Source organism: Pelophylax lessonae, assembly GCF_965119305.1.
Source record: "Pelophylax lessonae genome assembly, chromosome: 13".
Lineage (NCBI taxonomy): Eukaryota > Metazoa > Chordata > Amphibia > Anura > Ranidae > Pelophylax > Pelophylax lessonae.
This window is the reverse complement of record NC_138780.1, coordinates 144,183,631-144,202,647: the sequence shown is the minus strand read 5'-3', so window position 1 is coordinate 144,202,647 and position 19,017 is coordinate 144,183,631. Positions and strand designations below refer to the sequence as shown.

Sequence of the window (19,017 nt, the reverse complement as noted above, 5' to 3'; positions counted from 1 at the left end):
ATACTTCTAAAACAGATTTTAAGAAATACCTGCATGTAGAGGCATTAAGTGGTACCAAACTTTACATTTCGTATATATATAGTGCTTGTTATTTTTTCACAGATTTCATCTATTTGTGTGTAACACCTTCAAAGTGTCATGTACAGCATCTGGTCCAGAAGCAAAAAAAAAAAAAAAAGCAAAATAGAATGGGTCATGTGACTCACTAACTATAACATTTAATATTTAAAACATTTTAAGACACCTCCAAATAAAAAAGTCTCAGTCCTTCATCACTACCGCCATATGTTTATGAATGGCGACGTGGTGGTCTGTTGTTTCTTTTAAAAATGGCATTGGTGAAACCACCATCAGATGACATTTGCACCTATTAGCTGTGAAACCAAGCCCTCATTAGACAACTTGGTTCAGAGACAGTGTACAGAGCCAGTTGAAATGGTTTTGTACCTTGTGATCACTGTGGTAAACAATCACAGCAATCACACCACTGTATACATTGTTGATCCCTCCCTTTCCCCTTACAATGGAAGAGGGAGAGGGAATCAAAGTCATTTATGAATGGAGAATGAACAAATGGATCCGCTGCAGCAGATGATTCATGGTGAGGAATTTATAAGGATGGTGGGATTTTTTTTGTTTTTTTACCCTTTCACCCCCATTCTCTCCTGTACATCTGATCTCCAACCTGTATCATATGTGACCTGTATATTGAACCTTCTTTTCCATTATAAACCCCTTCTCCTCCCCTTGTGTATAAACTGTACAATAATTTATCCGGCGCACCATTAGCAATCTCCATATTCAACAAATTTATTACCAGAATGTTTGGTCGTTTTTAACAAATGTGTGGCAAAAAAATGAGCACCTTGGGGTAGGGCCGGAACAAGGGGTGGCAGGAGGGGCGGCTGCCCCTTGGGCACTGTGGTATCATGTGAGGTGGGGGGAGGTACCATAAGGAGATAGGGGGGGATTTGTGTTGAGAAATTGAATTTGGGGGTACAAAAACATTCTAGGAGAGCAAATTTGGGGAGGTGTGCTAGGAGTGGTTATTTGGGTGTAATTGTGTTTGGAAGGAGGTGGGGGAAGGTAATTTGTGCTAGGGAGAGGGATTTGGGGAGCTTGTGCTACAAAAAATATGGTTGAGGGAAATAATTATTTTCGGGGGGGGGGGGGGATTTGTGTTAATAGGGATGATTGGGGGTATTTGTGCTAGGAGGGGAAATTCGTGGGGATTTGTGCTAGGATGGGGGATTGGGAAGGGGAATTTGTGCAGGAAGGGAGGGGGAATTTGGAATGGAAGGAGAAGATTTGTGCTTGGAGGGGAAATTAGAGGGGTAGAGGATTTGTGCTAGGCTTGGGGTGTCTACATTTAAAAAAAGTGGTAAGTACAGTGGGCATTTGTACTATGTTGGCATTTTATTAGATTTTTTTTAATAAGAGAAAGTCGGGGAAATATTTGTTTTTCAACATGTTGGTCTTTTTCCCTTTTAATAGTAAAAAATAAATAAACAACAGGTGGTTATTAAAGGCCACCAAAAGAAAGCTCGGTCTCAAAAATTATATACAATTCATTTGGGTACAGTGGCCTGGTAAAGAAGGGGTATGGCAGGCTAGTACTCAAGTGGTTAAATAAGAATTCAAGCCAACAAGTAAAATCACTCAATGAGACAATGAAATGCAAATTCTATTTAGAAAACACCGTAAATGTACTAACAGCAGAAAATACACTCAGTTAATTTTACCCTGAATTTTGTATAACCCCTGATGATCACACTTTGGCAGGATTCTCACATGTGTTACCAGGAGACGGTACATTAAATTGTCACTTGATCCTGTGCTCATCAGCCTCTCCTCCCATAATAGATTATGTTTGGATGAAGCTACCAGGAGCTCAAACAGTGGAGCATGAACAAGTAAACACATTGGTCTACATGTGCACAGAATGAGGGCTATTCAGAAAGTAAACATACCGGCAACCATAGGGATTTAGCTAGCAGATAATACAAGGTGCAGAAGATGTAGGCGGACTGTGCGATTGATTTACCAAAATTGGAGAGTGCAAAATCTGGTGCAGCTTTGCATGGTAACCAATCACCTTCTAACTTCGGCGTCTTCATTTAAGCTTTGACAAAAAAACCTGGAAGTTTTTGCTTTCTATGCAGAACTGCACCAGATTTTGACCTCTCCGTTTTTAGTAAATCAACCCCTGCTTCTTGACTGCATTGTTCCTTTATTATAATGCATCAAAATTTGTATATTTTCTATTTTGCAGAGTTAGTAGAGCAACAATGACAAAGAACTCTGTGTCTAGGTCAAGATGAGAAATATAGGGCTAAACAGAGTCCATAGAACAGGAAAACATGAAAAAAACAAAACACAAAAATTATACAACCAGATGTCCTTCATAATTTCAATAATTTTATTAAATACAGGTGTAAGTAGATACAAGTGAACTATCTTTTATTGTATATGCTGGGAGAGGTAGAATTGTAAATAAATTAAAAATATAAAATATCAGAATTGTAAGAAAAGAGCCAGTCACTGTACTACATCCGATTCTGACGAAGATTCCCATTCCCAAATAATCTGCAAAGAAACAAAACGTGTATAAAACGTGAAAAAAGAAACTATGTACATATGCACTGACATGCATCTGAAATCAATGAAGGTCTCCTTATATAATAGTAACTTCCTAAAAACCTTTTATAGTTTAGGATCATCTTTATATATGAGGAAGAAAGATCAACACTTGTCTTAAATTCGCAGAATAACTTTACTTCACAAACAACAAAAAGGGACAAAACCTCAAGATGACATATATAGTAAGGCTGACCACAGGTCGGCCTGAATTTGTAGGAGGAGTCTCGCTCCATAAATACCTGCACTCAACCCTCCCACCTCGTCAAAGTTACCTTTCACTTTACTGGTTCGGCTTACGGACGCCGACACTGCCACGTGGTTTCCTACACTGCGGTAGTCCACACTAGAGATCAACCGATTATTGGCAAAGCCGTTATATCGAGGGCTGATATGCACTTTTCCTGATATATCGGAATCGGCCACGAAGGCGACCGATATTGTCGATATTTCGGGAAAGTGCTTGTACTGGAGTGATGCCTGCAGCTAGAGGCATCACCCCGGTACCGGCGTCCATAGCCAACGGTCGGCTGTATTGTAGTGACAACCGATGCGGCTGACATCCCCCCCCCCTCCCGCCGCTCGTCTGGGTCTCCCGTCCCACCGGGAGACCCGGGAAACCAGCCTGAACGGCCGCATTCGGCTCTGATCGGGTCTCCATGCAAAAACCCGGAAGTGATGTCATGAGCTTCCGGGTACTGGAATTGCCAGATTAAAAAAAATGACAGCATTCAAAATAGCCAAACTTGGCGTTTTGAATGCCTTTAAGTGCAGAGGAGTAGTTTGGGGTCTTTTAGACCCCCAGATCCCTCCACAAAAGTACCAGTAAAGTAAAAAAAAAAAACAATTTTTTTTAAATGTACAAAAATATTGGCCGATCACTAGTCCGCACGACTCTTCTACGGAAAATTTGAATTTTCCTCAAATTTATACTTGCTTTCACTGGTTTCGTTTCAGCATTGGTATGTTACGAAAATATTGTGCTTTTTGCAAAAGGATTTCTTCTCATCTGCCTTTTCATGCTATCCATTCATACGATTCAAACGTTCTACACAGTTTCATTTAGCCTACACACAATCACCGTTACTTCCTTTACCTTCTAGCTTCAACCTCCCTGAACTCTTTACTAAAAACATTTATCAATCTACGAATACATCAATATTTTTATACGATTCATTTTTCATTACTTACGATATTCATGAATCAAATCTATGCATCTGCATCTCACTTATCTCTTACTTTGGTTATTTCCAAAGCCGCGCTATTAGTTCCATTTTGCCATGTTCCTCAGTACATACAATTTACACCTTGCGACATGTGTCATGTTGTAACATATTTACTATTTGTTAAACATTCAGCGGCAGTTACAATACTCTTGCTTAAACTGTATATTGGTCATACTTCACATACAGTATCTCACAAATGTGAGTACACCCCTCACATTTTTGTAAATATTTTATTATATCTTTTCATGTGACAACACTGAAGAAATGACACTTTTCTACAATGTAAAGTAGTGAGTGTACAGCTTGTATAACTGTAAATTTGCCATCCCCTCATAATAACTCACACAGCCATTAATGTCTAAACCGCTGGCAAGTGAGTACACCCCTAAGTAAAAATGCCCAGATTGGGCCCAATTAGTCATTTTTCCCTCCCCGTTGTCATGTGACTGTTAGTGTTACAAGGCCTCAGGTGTGAATGGGGTGCAGGTGTGTTAAATTTGGTGTTATCGTTCACACTCTCTCATACTGGTTACTGGAAGTTCAACATGGCACCTCATGGCAAAGAACTTTCTGATGATCTGAAAAAAAGAATTGTTGCTCTACATAAATATGAACTAGGCTATAAGAAGATTGTCAAGACCCTGAAACTGAGCTGCAGCATGGTGGTAAAAAACCATATAGCAGTTTAATAGGACAGGTTTCACTCAGAACAGGCCTCGCCATGGTTGACCAAAGAAGTTGAGTGCACGTGCCCAGCGTCATATTCAGAGTTTGTCTTTAGGAAATAGACGTATGAGTGCTGCCAGCATTGCTGCAGAGGTTGAAGGGGTGGGGGGGGGGGTCAGTCTGTCAGTGCTAAGACCATACGCCGCACACTGCATCAAATTGGTCTGCATGGCTGTCATCCCAGAAGGAAGCCTCTTCTAAAGATGATGCACATGAAAGCCCACAAACAGTTTGCTGAAGACAAGCAAACTAAGGACATGGATTACTGGAATCATGTCCTGTGGTCTGATGAGACCAAGATAAGCGTATTTGGTTCAGATAGTTTCAAGCGTGTGTGGCGGCAACCAGGTAAGGAGTACATAGACAAGTGTGTCTTGCCTACAGTCAAGCATTGTGGTGGGAGTGTCATGGTTTAAGGCTGCATGAGTGCTGCCAGCACTGGGGAGCTACAATTCATTGAGAGAACTATGAATGCCACCATGTACTGTGACATACTGAAGCAGAGCATGCTCCCCTCCCTTTTGAGACTGGGCCGCAGGGCAGTATTCCAAAATGATAACAACCCCAAACACACCTCCAAGATGGCCACTGCCTTGCTAAAGACGCTGGAGGTAAAGGTAATGGACTGGCCAAGCATGTCTTCAGACCTAAACCCTATTGAGCATCTGTGAGGCATCCTCAAACAGAAGGAGGATCGCAAGGTCTCGAACATCCACCAGCTCCGTGATGTCGTCATAGTGGAGTGGAAGAGGACTCCAGTGGTAACCTGTGAAGCTCTGGTGAACTCCATGCCCAAGAGGGTTAAGGCAGTGCTGCAAAATAATGGTGGCCACACAAAATATTGACACTTTGGGCCCAATTTGGACATTTTTACTTAGGGGTGTACTCACTTTTGTTGCCAGCAATTTAGACATTAATGGCTGTGTGTTGAGTTATTTTGAGGGGACAGCAAATTTACACTGTTATACAAGCTGTACACTCACTACTTTACATTGTAGTAAAGTGTCATTTCTTCAGTGTTGTCACATGAAAAGAAATAATAAAATATTTACAAAAATGTGAGGGGTGTAGTCACTTTTGTGAGATACTGTATATTGTCTGGTTGATTAGACACTTGCACTGTGGGTAGATCTTGTTACTTAACCTAGGGCCTAGGTAACCTATTGAACGGGGGTGGTTTTATTTTGTTACCCCCCCCGTAGTTCTTGTTTCTACATAACCACAGGACTTACAAGTCTGAGTTTCGGTGCAGCCAATACAGGTGGGTAGTATTTCCTCAAAGTCAAACATTATAATATATTAAAATTTTCGCTTCTTATGACATACACATCAATTTTGTTCTGCATACATCATTTATCCCGTGGCTCACGGCGTTACACCACTACAGTTGTCACCTGTCACGCTTATGGACTGAGATGTTCATTTTTTAATTGACTTGTTTGGTGGCAAGTTTCCTCATCCGTTAACACATATGTCATACGTTACGACATATCGCAACACTCATACCTCTAACCTGACACGTTTTTCAGGTAACTAAGGCCTGAGTTTACTTTGTTAATTTCCCTGGTATGCCTCAGGTAACTCGGCCTCTATCACATTTAAAGACTGACACACTTTCAGTCCTGTGCAACTGGAGTTTTTGTTTGCTAACTGGCCCACTATCACAATAGTGAGTCCGCTTGTAGCACCACATTACTCACATTTGTACACTTTGGAAAGAAAAAAAAAAGGTTTTACATATATATGCATATGAATATTTACTATATATTTGTTCTTCGTTACATAGGTCATGTCACAGGCTTTGGACATTGAAGAATCTGCCTCCATCCCACCATCACCTGCCAGGGGATCAGAACATGGTAGCACTCCCTCTCTGAGATCCTGGATTATCCCCAAGCTCACCGAGCTGCAGCGCAGGGGTATCTCGTATCCAGCTTCGACTCGCAAAGCTGAACTTTTCAGACTATTATTCCCCAGTACATCAGGCACCAACGCTGAGCAAGTTACCTTACGCACAGTTGCCAGTGCCACATCCCTCTCACAAATTCACACTACCCTTAGCTCATTGGCAACCTCCTTGCTTGATTTACGAGCCAGGGTAGATGCATTAGAAAGCCGCCCAACCTCGACCCCAGAGGCACCCTCCATTTCAGGGACACCAGCAGTTCCCAAGACACCCACTGTCTCAGCCTCTGTGCCATTAGCCTCAGGTAAGGGCGCTAGTACCCTCTCTGTTACCCCCGCTCATTTCAAACCAGTAAATATAAAGAAGGATATTCTGGACGGTAAAGATGTAAATTTGGCCTCCCTTTTAATAGCTTCCCATGATATAGCCGACAACAAGTCATACACTTGCAGTGATGTCTCAGTGGTGGTTAAGACCAGGGACCACAGGATAAACCGTAAGTTCTCCATCCCAGACTTTGTCCTTTCATTTAGTGTCTTCAGGGATATAATCTGCTCCGTAAACCCACATAGGAGGGAGGAGCTTGACCTCTACCTTTACGCGATAGTGGAGTTGGGTCAGGAATACGGTGGGTCAGCTTTTTATGACTACCATCGTTCTTTTCCGTCAAGGCTGCTGCTATTCTGGCCCAGCACCAGGTAGTTACAGACTGGAGCAATATAGACACAGAGGTGTTTTTCCGGCATTTTGATGGACTTAGGTCTCCAGTTTGTGCGATTTGCCAGTCATCCACACACACATTACCTACTGGTGCCCCGATGCGGAACCCCCCATCCTACAAGGCACATCCAGAGCATCCACAAGTTTACTCCCGGCCCCAGCTCATACAGAACAACTAGAGAAGCTAGGGTGCCCAGTTCAGTTTTTAGGTAAAGCACAGATTTGAAACAATTTCAATCAAGCCACGTGCAATTATAGTCAGGGCCACCTCCTGCATGTCTGTGCTATTGGTTATAGGGCTCATCCCAAATCTGCCTGCATGCTGAGACAAGTCAAGTCCACATGACTAAGCCGCATCAACATTCCATACTTGCAGGCCAATTTGGCTACTCACCCTGCCCCCACTTTAAGTCAGTTTTTCGTAGATGGTTTCACACAGGGGTTCCACACAGGGTTCATTTCATTACCACAATCCCCAACTGAGTGTAAAAATCTACTGTCGACAGCCACAGATATGGAGACAGTGGATTGTTTACTCCAAGCCAAACTAGGGAACGGTTTTATCATAGGGCCTTTCGTGACACCGCCATTCCACAACTGGAGAGTTACCCGGTTGGTCTGGTTAGTGGTAAATTCTCAAATAAATTACGTTTAATTTACGATTTGTCAGCACCTCATTGTTCTTATGTGCCTAGTCTTAATTCCTTGATCCCATCTGAGGAATTTTCACTCAAGTATACATCAGTTGACCAAGCTATCCAGTACATTATCAGAATTGGTAAGTACGCATGGCTGTCTAAAGCCGACATTTGTGATGCCTTCAAGCTTCACTGCACACTGTCAGAGGATTATTCACTATCTAGACGATTACCTTCTTATTGAAAGTCCTCAACAAGCCCCTACTGATCTACAGAAGCTCATGATACTCATGACACCCAGGCCATGCAGGCTAGTCTGCCTGCGGACAAATTATCCAGAATTAGAGACCATATAAATTTTGCTATGAGAATTATTCCCCAAGCTAGGTCCTTCATTTCTAGGTTGCTGGCATTGTTACCCATGGCCCCTGACTCTGATTCTCGGATCAAACTAGATCCCACGGCCTTATCTGATTCAAGTGTGGGGCGAGTTCCTTCAGCATTGGAATAGCATTGCCATGTTCATTACTGCAGTGTCAGTGTCATCTCCCCAAGTTGATACCGATGCTGAAGCTACCAAAGGCTATGCAACAATTTTTGGCACTCACTGGTTAGCAGGATCGTGGCCAGACGAAATTCTGGCAATTCCCAGGTTTGCACAAACGTCATCACTTTTTGAAATTTACCCTATAGTTTCCGCAGCACAGGTGTGAGGGTCACCAATGGACAGGTAACACAGTAGTTTTCTCCACAGGCAATCAGACCATTTCCGAAATCATTAACAAAGGTAGGTCCAGTTCATTACTTGTCATGTCCTTCATACGCAGGTTCATTTGGCTGTCCCTCCAATACAAATTCCATTTTCATTGTAAATTCAACAATGTTGTAGATAATACAGCCGCGGATGCTTTATCATGATTTAATTATCCACTGTTTTTCAAGCAGGTTCAAGACACAGACGCCATTGCCACTCTGGCCCTGCACTACTCACTGTTGGATTAGATACTCACTGGGCCTGTGCGGTTGCATTGATTGACAAGTCACTATCAGCCAAAACAAAAAAGGCGTACAATACGGCTTGGAATACTTTCAAGTCATTCCAGTCTCAGTATCTCAGTCCAAATTACTATGACGTTAAATACCTGCTGGCTTTCATAGCCTAATGCCACTCCCAGCTTAAACTTTCTCACAACACCAATAAGACATATTTGGCAGGAATTCCGCATTTTGCATCCTTACTGCACCCCGATAGACCCTCTGTTTTTTTTTTTTGGCATATCGCATAAAGGTCATATTAAAGGGGATTCAGAAGAGTAGTCCCCCTGCTTTGGCCAGCAGGCTCCTAATTACCGGGCATATAGTCCGCAACATGTCCAATATGCTTTCAAGGTCCCCCTTCGAGCTACTACCTAGCCTGGTCCTCAAGGCAGTTATATATCTGGCCTTCTATGGGTACCTAATACCAGGCAAATTTACGTTTACTGGTACTAAGTCCTGTATTCTCCTGATTAAACAGTTAATCAAATACCCCAACCATTTCTGGTTGCACCTAGATATCTGCAAGACACAGCAGACTGGAGTTGGCACCGATATTATATTTTTTGAGACCCATACTGCTTGGTGCCCCGTAGCAGTCCTAGACCAACTCATGGTGCAGTTGGCAGACAAACCCAAGGATAGCCCGCTCCTACCATTCTCAAGTACACCGCTTACTACAACACAATTCCTTAATCACTTCACTGTGTATTTACATCGGTACTTTGATGTTAAAGTAGGTAGCGGGGAAAACTATCCGGTCCATTGTAGTCCTAGGCAGGAAGTCGAGTGAGGGCCCCCACTCGGCTCTATGGCCTTGGAGGACCGGAGCGACGTCATACATTGCTTCCTCCCAACAGGCTTAAAGGGCCCATTTTTTTTTTCTTGCAAAAAAAAAAGAAATTTGTTTTTAGGTGTAGATATGAGATTGGAGGTCTTTGTGACCCCAGATCTCACATTCTGCTTATTTCTATTACAAGGGATGTATACATTCCTTGTAAAAGGAATAAAAGTGATAAAAAAATTGGTTTTAAAAGGGACAGCGTAAAATAAAAAATAAAAGTTAAAATAAAGAAAAAAAAAATAATTTAAAGCGCCTCGTCCCTCCGAGCTCACGTGCAGAAGCGAACGCATACGCAAGTCGCACCCACATAGGTAAACGGTGTTCAAACCACACATGTGAGGTATCACCGCGATCATTAGAGTTAAGAGCAATACTTCTAGCCCCAGACTTCCTCTGTAACTCTAAACTTGTAACCTGTAGAAATTTTTAAAACATTGCCTACGGAGATTTTTAAGTACCAAAGTTTGTCGCCATTCCAAGCGTGCACAATTTAGAAGCATGACATGTTAGGTATGCATTTACTCGGCGTAACATTCTCTTTCACATTATAGAAAAAAATTGGGCTAACTTTACTGTTTTCTTATTTTTTAAACCATAAAAGTGTATTTTTCCAAAGAAATTATTTTTGTAAGACCGCTGCGCAAAAACGGTGTGACAAAGTATTGTAATGATCTCCATTTTATTCCCTAGGGTCTCTGCTATAAAATAAATATTTGATTTTTTGGGGGTTCTAAGTAATTTTCTAGCAAAAATTACTGATTTTAACTTGTAAATAACAAGTGTCAGAAATAGGCCTGGTCCTTAATTGGTTAAACATTGTCGCATCCTCCTAGTGAACCTAGGCTTAGACCCCAATTTATCCTTCAGAATAGGAGCTACTTCGGCAGCCTCTCACCAAGGAGTTCTCGTTAATGTCATTAAGAAGTTATGTAGGTGGAACTCATCCTGCTACTCCAGGTATCTCCCGAAACCATACGTTGAGATGTCTCACGCATTTTCACACTTCGCTGACTAGCCTGTTATGCAAATTGTTCAATAAACCCCTTTTCTCTTTCATCCTACTGTCTTTATTTTTGCCCCCTTTTAGGCATGCTGTCCACATGACACCCCAGGTAACTATTCCCCTCTCCCTCCCTTACTTTTCCTGGACTATTTCTAAGAGACTCCACGTACAAATAGGAAGGCTCACTGCAGGTCAGCCATTCGACCTGCCAAAGGATTTGTAACTTTGTCTATACAGTTCTGAGAGATGCACAGCTCTGCCACACAGCACTGTCTAGCAGGGCAGAAGGTTTAATATTTTTATCAAGTCTTAAAAGTCTTGTCCCTCCCATAGCCTGTGACTGCATAGTGAAGCAGAAAACTGAAAAGCTCTTCCTTTTATCAATCTATTATCTCCTCCTACCTCCTTGACGCACATAAGCAACGCAGTACAATACAGGGCAGGGCCTACGGACTATGACATAATTATGCCTGCCGGTGTTCAACGGTGAGGTGTTTTTTTTGCTTGTGTATACCTTGAGATACTTATGGGCATTATGGGCATATTATATATGTAATAAAGTGGGTATTTTTGGCAGTACTACTCTATGCTACTCTAGTACTACTCTATGCTGTCTTTTGCTGTCCCCTTCCCACCATCCCTGAGCAGAGTTGATGATCCCTGATACTCGATGGAGGATGGGAAGTGATCCGCAGTGTACCCTTGAGTGACATTGTATGGGTATCAGAGCGCTAGTGACCTCTTTTGGATTAGAGATCATTGAGATCTGGTAAGGAGGTGGCACTTGTGGTTGTATGGTGGCCGAGAAACACTGCGTGCTGGATTTATACAAACAAGTTATTTGTGGACTATCCTTAGGCCTTTGTGACTTAAATTTGCACACTGGGTGTACATTAGTATTATTATTATTTTTATTTTGATCAATTCGTTACCAGATTTCCAGTTGTCATTTTTTTTATTTGCTTTGTATGGTCATTTTTGGTGAAGTTTTTGATGCTTTCATTAAGTTTTTCACATTTTCGTTCTTTTTACAATTGTGGTATTGTATTAGAATTAGATTTTTTATTGATACAGAGTTTTGCGCAACCTTTTGAGACTATTAGTAGCATCTTCCTGTATCTAGCTAATTAAATGCAGCATTACTCTAATGCACTGAACTTAGACATTTTTCTTTTTTAATGCAGTACAACTGGCTAAGTGTGCTGATTTTTCCTCTGAGCACTGTGGTAAATTGGATTGCAAGATGCTGATACCAGGTCAGATTCAGGTAATTGCACCGCTTCCACTAAAAAATAAAATTAATTGGTCAGTATTAGTGATTATATAGAGCTGAATAGGACAACTATCAAACGGGATTAGGGGAGGCGAGGACCCATTCTGCCTTACTACAATAGAAAATTCCTGGCAAACAGGGAATTTCTTCCCCATTAATTGACTAAGACTCAACGAGTTGATTCTATATGGTACCCACCTTCCTTCATGTTCCAGATTGCTGACTTGTGCTGCCCGATTTGGACCAGCTTGTGCCAAGTGTGATGTAGAAATATTTGTTGGTGCTCTGGGCGGCCTGAAAGCAATTTCAGCATTCACACTGCGTGGATTATTCTTGGATTTCTTGTCTGAAACATAAAACAGTCTATTCAGCCTGCAATCAATTGACAGATAACAACCTGCTTGTAATTTCCTATAGCAAAATATTGCTATAGGAAAAAAGGAAACAAAAACATAAAAAATGAGCATGTAAATTGTTACAACGTTCCACTGTGTAATCTATTTGTGCATTTAGTTATTCAATGGAGCAGTGAACAGCACATTGGAGAAATGTTATAAATGTGTTGCTGCTACCAACCATTTAAGTGTTGGCTTTCATTTAAAGTACAAAAAAATAATAATAATAGTAAATCACATATTATTTTTTTCTTCTCTGGTGTTTGAAACCAGCCTCATTGTGTGGAGAGAGCACATTATAAATATAACTGGTATACTTTCATTTGTAACATAAGCAGTTCAGATATACATAAATCTGTGCAATTCATACTAGATGCATGAAAGAGATACTGTACATGTACACACATATGTAATATAATAGGCCAGATTATTGTGGTCTGACCCTGCTTACTACTTCTATTGCTGTTTGGAAATCGACTTTGGCTTGTGACCCCGACTACGAAACTCTCTCCTGCACTGAACTTGGCTTGTGACCCCAACACGGATTATTGGTCTAGTGATTCAGACTTTCCTTTCTCTCGCTGACCTGAGAATTGAACTTGCCTGACGATGTCGGCCATTGGTCTCCACTCATTACAGTACCAAGGCTACCAAGGTTTAACATCGATTACAATACTAGGAAGCTGTGGGGGAGAAGTGGAGTTTACCTGAATTCCAGTATACCTGTATTGTTGGTGCTGCAAGACCCCTTTGGGTCTGGGTTGATGGTAAGAGTATTTAGTTACTCCATTTGGTGGCAGATTCTTTTTCTCTCCCTGCACTTCTGATCGGCTGGTGTGGACACAATCCCTCACGTGGACTCTCATATTGATGGACTGGTCTGCATTAATTTAGGATTAGCGCGACACCTCTCCTATAACATTGCCTAGAAGATACCCTATTCATATCTTTTTGTGTCAGATGCTTTTCATTTGTGTTTTTATTATACTGATTTTATTGAGATTAGCACAGCAATTTATATCTATTGAATGTAATATAATGTAATAAGTAGAGATATAGTAAAGTCTGATAACAAAAACTTTTCCTTACCTGTAAATTGCTTGTTCATAGGACTTGTATTCAAAGACTATGGGATATATGCAAGCTACTTTTAGGTGACTGGTCACTGACAAAAAAAACTTGCAAGGGCACCCCCACACACCCACTCCTTGAGATTCAATTTTTTAGCACACAATAAGGAATGATCAAGACACAGAGGGGAGGGGCCTGTATTATTTTCCTAGATCAGGAATTTACAGGAATTCAAAATTCCATGTAGCTTAAGCTTACAGTGCAGGACATATGACTTGTATTCACAGACCATGAGACATACCCAAGCAATGCACTGAAAGGTGGGCAATAATAAATCAAAACCAAACTTTCAAGAGGCCCACAAGAAAAACAAGTGTTAAAGAACCTGAAAAAAATCACTAGATAACAACCTGATGCACCATTTGAAGCTCCCATTAGCCAAGGCCTGAACATCTAACTGGTAGAACTAGTGGAACCAGAACCATGGCAACCTTTCAAATCAAGGAAGTAGTCGCCTGATTCCAAAAAGCACAATTGACAGTATTAGCTCTGATGGAACAGGCTCTGACAAAAGAGCAATTCTGCCCTAAGCACACACAAAAAAAAAAAGAAAAGGACGTAGTCTCTGGAGATAAGTTGCCTGATACACTTGGCAATAGCGGAGTGGGAAGCAGAATGTCCATTACAAGGGCTTACAGGTATAACAAAGAGACTCAGCATTGTGAGCAGAGGCTGTAGACCTTGAGAGCCCTGACCACATCTAGGCTATGTGGGGCAGTTTCTTTGTCATATTTTTGGGCAGGAAAAAGGGAAGGAAGTACAATGTCCTCAACTGAGGTAAAAAGAAGAGACCTCTTAGTAGGAAGGAAGATTTTGGTCTCAAAGCCACCTTGTCCCTGTGCAAAACTAGAAATGTATTTTTATATAAAGAGCTGCTAACTCAGGAAACTCACCTAACAGAAGTAATTGTCCCCAGGTCTTCCAATGGAAAATCTGTCATTGGTTCAAAAGGTGGGTTAGGGAGGTCTCTGCAAAACTGAAAGCACCGATTTTAATTCCAACGGTGACACAGGAGGTTGAATTAGGGGCTTTATATGAGTGAATTAATGAACAAAAGTCCTGATTAGGGACTATGAGGCAAGAGATTTCTGGAAAAGAATGGAAAAGGCAGAAACATGTCCCTTTAAAGTACTCAGGGCTAGATGCTGATCAAGACTAGACTGAAGAAAGGCCAAAATATGTAAGATATTCCATACCAAATGGTAAAAAAATTCCTTCCAACTAGCACAGATGTTCACTACCACTGACCATCACTGATGGCAGGGCTGTAACCAGAGGGGCACGTTCCTACATATTTATTTGGTGGTCATGTCCCAAGATTAAGGCCTTCTGGGAAGAAATCCCCCCCCTTGGATTAAAAAACTGACCCTAGAGTAAGCTCAAATGGCTGAGGGTGTAATTGCCAGCACCCCATTTTGTAGTTTACAATTTATATCCTATTTTGACTGGATTTTTAAGGCAATTCAAACATCAATAAATATTTAAAAAATGTATTTTATTTTTTCACTTATAAAGTAGAAATATAACAACAGTTTTTCAAATTTTATGCTATTTTTGTATATACAATAACAAGTGACAGTCATAAGAAGCATCCAGATTGCATAGGAATGGTATTCCCCAGCTACTTGCTGTTCAGTTTCATCATCAATTGAAAACAACTGGAGATGGTTCCCAATAGGTGGGGATATCCAACGCGTTTTTAAAAATACAAATAAAATCTTCTTCAGGAATTTTTACCACTTTCTGCAACATAGAATAATCTGGCTTTAGAATCAACAAACATTATATTTTTACATTAACTTAATTTTATATATTTAACAAGTGCTCACACTGTGTGCTATCATTAGCTATAATGTTCCCAAGACCCAAAGAAAATCCATGTCATCACTGTGACACCTTATTCACGTTATGCAGAGACCGCTGGATCATAGTCCAAAAGGTTTTGACACCCTGGTTTAAAAAGGGGGAGAAAAGAAGGGGGAGAATAATTAAAATAAGTAATATGAATTTTCAAATATTATTATCCATTCCAAGGTATGTTAGCATCAAAACAAAGATAAGATGGAGCACAAATATTACACAGAACAACTCTGCAATGTGCTTGTACACTTCCAGCCCCTTAGAGGAGAGTACAATCCATGTCTCTGTGTAATTCCCCCATGTGGATCAAAAGAAAAGCTCCCAGAAACTCCACCTGTCCATTCTCAGCAATATGTACAGAGAAAATGGCGTCAAACGCGGTCTTCAGCGTCCTAATATACAGCGCATGCGCATTGTAATGATGTCATGCGTTGCGGCGTCATTTCTGGTTCCCATGATGACAACATTCGGAAACCAGTAGACACCATATTGGAGAAAGAACGTCTCCGACACAGGATGTCTTGAATGCCTGAGAGTTTGTAGGGCCCCCTAACTGATTATAGGGGTCTTCCTGTGGTGGGCATATCCATGAAAATACACAGCGTTCCATGAAATCACAGGGCCAAGAAGAAACACTCACACAAAATGCAGCACAAGTTAAAATTACAGCGCATTCTATGACAACAAAACAGAACAAAAACTGAAATAACAATAAAAAAACAAACATACCCAAATACTGTAATTTAGAAAACTTTAGAAATATTTGAAAATCCATATTACTTATTTTGGTCTATCCCTTTTTAAGCTAGGCTGTCAAAACCTTTGGACTATGATCCAGCTGTCTCTGTATAGCGTGAATATGGTGTCACAGTGATGACATGTAATTTTCTTTGGGCCTTGGGAACACTATAGTGAAGGATAACGAACAATGTGAGCACTTGTTAAATATATAAAATGAAGTTAATGTAAAAATATAATGTTTGTTGATTCTAAAGACCGATTATTCTATGTTGCAGAAAGTGGTAAAAATCCCTGAAGAAGATTTTATTTGTATTTTTTCAAAACGCGTTGAATATCCCCACCTATTGGGAACCATCTCCAGTTTTTTTCAATTGATGATGGAACTAAATAGCAAGTAGCTGGGGAATACCAATCCCATGCAATCTGGATGCTTCTTACGACTGATGTCATTGTGTCACTTATTATTGTATATACAAAAAATCTCATAAAATTTGAAAACCTGTTTTTATTAAAAACTGATCCCCAACTTCCGGTTTCGGTACCGCATGGAGTAGCTGGGTCCTTAGCAGCTCCCGCGGTGTGCCCCAGTAAACCGGCTTGTAAAACCTGCCAGCCACCTCCAGCCCGCCTCAGGCTACCCCTACCTGCCTCAGGACCCTATCCGGAACCGGCCGATATCCGCAACTTACCCCGCCATGGAGCGGTATTTAGAATAACTGGCCTCGAGGCCTCCGGGCTTGGCACAAATCGCGGCCTACTCCGGTAAGGCGGCGAAACCTGCAGAGATGGATACATCAAAGCTGCCAGAGGAAGACCCCCGGCCACCCACAGCTGCACCCTCCTCCGCTCCAGACCCCTCCACTGAGAGGAGGCGGTGGTAGCCCTGCTCGCCCCCACAATCACAGCATCAGTGGAGCAGGCCGTGACTGCAGGCATGGCTGCAATTAGGAAGGAGCTGGAGTCTCACTCGCACTGCCTCAATGAGGCAGAAAGTCGGATCTCCAATGTTGAGGACGAACTGTACCAAATGCAAGGCACAGAACAATCCCAGGACAAATTGAACCGCCTTATCATGGACAAACTGGAGGACCTGGAAAATAGATCTCGGCGGAGCAACTTAAGATTCATAGGGATTCCAGAAACCGTTGCACCTTTAGCAATCCCTGAAATCTGTGCGTGGAAAATCCCTGCAGCCCTGGGCATACAAGGGACTTGTGTAGTGGAACGGGCTCACAGAATGGGTCTCTACTCTGAAGAACGTAAGGCCCCCCGCCCTGTTATCGCGAAATACTTGAATTACGCAGACAAATCTGCCATCCTTCAGAAGTTCCGCCAAACTCCTAATTTCCAGATCGAAGGTATGAAAATTCTTATCTTTGCAGACTACTCAGTTGACGTTGCAAAAAAAAAAAAAACGCAAAACTTTTCAAACCGTATGCTCACAGCTCCATCAGGAACGCATAAAGTTTACCCTGGCCTACCCGGCGACATTGCGCCTTCGTGCCCCGAACGGCAATCAACTCTCCTTTCAGGATCCTGCGGAGGCAGAAAAATTTGTCCGCTCTCTCCACCATGGCGAATCAGGTCACAACAACTCTGCTAAATCCCTCTCCTTTTCCAGACCGGACGTCCCTCACAGCCCCAGGAAGGAATCCCCAAAACTGCAACGGTACTCCGATGTGGTTAGCTCTGGCCGCTCTGGTCCCCCTCGCTGAACATACTCAGGGACTCGTTGTGCTGTTTACCTCTGAGTGTGCCATAGGAGCGTTTTCCTCCGGGCCTGGCTCCCGGGTGGCTCCTGCCATCTGACGGCTGAAATCGTAAGCTCATCCTCTACTATTGGAAATTTGTTATGTATTTTAATGTTATTGTTGTTCTAACTCTGCTGTTTACACGTTCCTTTCTTTTGTACTGCTCTCTATGCCATGGCTGCACTACGCTCGATCGTAGGTTGCGACCCAGGTTTCTGCAGACACGATCTTTATTAGGGCCCACTTTGCCCCGTTTCATGTCTGGAGGCACACTTGGGGAGCTGTGCTCCATCGCATACAGATGCGGAAAAAAGTGAAGTCCTTGCGACTATGTTGTTGTGCTTATTTTGTATTTTTTGTCTCTCCCACCCAGTTTTCCGGTCTCCTTTTTCCCTGTTCCTCCCTCCCTAGGGGTCAGACTTCTTATGGTTGCTGCATACGCTTGGCAAACTCTTCCAATCAGGTGGTTTCACTTAATTTGGTAAAACTTTGCTATCCCCATGATTATGGTTAGGTCCTCTCTCGGTTACTGCACACATCTAACTTCCCAGGTTAGGATATGACGCTGATATCCTGGAATGTTAAGGGTCTCAGATCCCCGGCTAAGAGAATGAAAGTCCTGAGGCATCTTAAACGCCTCCGGGCCGATATAGCTCTTATCCAGGAATCGCACCTTTCATCTGAAGACATGGCTCGCATGGAAAAACTTTGGGTGGGTAAGGTGGTGGGCTCGGCAGCGTTCGGGCGCAAGGCTGGTGTTCTCATTCTATTCCATAAACGTCTCCCAGTAGAACTCCTTTCGGTGGATGCGGATACAGAGGGCCGCTATGTTTCACATCCACATCAATAGTAAGGAATTTGTCATATCTAATGTGTACACTCCTAACGTTTTTGACCAGTCCTTTTATTCTGTGTTATCCACACGAACCCTGACTCTCCCACATCGCCCACGCTGTCATGGACCCGGTTCTCGATAAGTCATTGTCCCCCTCAGCTGCACGTCCTCGTATGGTCGGTTCCCTCACACCTCTAGCCACGCTCATAGACTCTCTATCACTAACTGACGTATGACGTCATTTCCACCCGACTGACCATGAATATACCTTCTACTCCCACCCCCACAAAACTTTC

General features: G+C 42.1%; 1 protein-coding gene across 2 annotated transcripts in view; it reads right to left on the bottom strand.

Annotated features, from left to right (window-relative positions):
- Positions 1 to 2,438: 2,438 nt before the first annotated feature.
- LRRC9 (leucine rich repeat containing 9) overlaps positions 2,439 to 19,017 on the bottom strand; it is a 174,702-nt gene continuing 158,123 nt past the window's right edge. For both annotated transcript variants that reach the window (XM_082275541.1, XM_082275542.1), the window contains exons 31-32: positions 12,207 to 12,354; positions 2,439 to 2,586 (exon numbers count right to left, since the gene is read on the bottom strand). In XM_082275541.1, the coding sequence (XP_082131667.1) occupies positions 2,547 to 2,586; positions 12,207 to 12,354 (188 nt within the window). In that variant the 3' untranslated portion in view covers positions 2,439 to 2,546. The remainder of the gene's footprint in view (positions 2,587 to 12,206; positions 12,355 to 19,017) is intronic.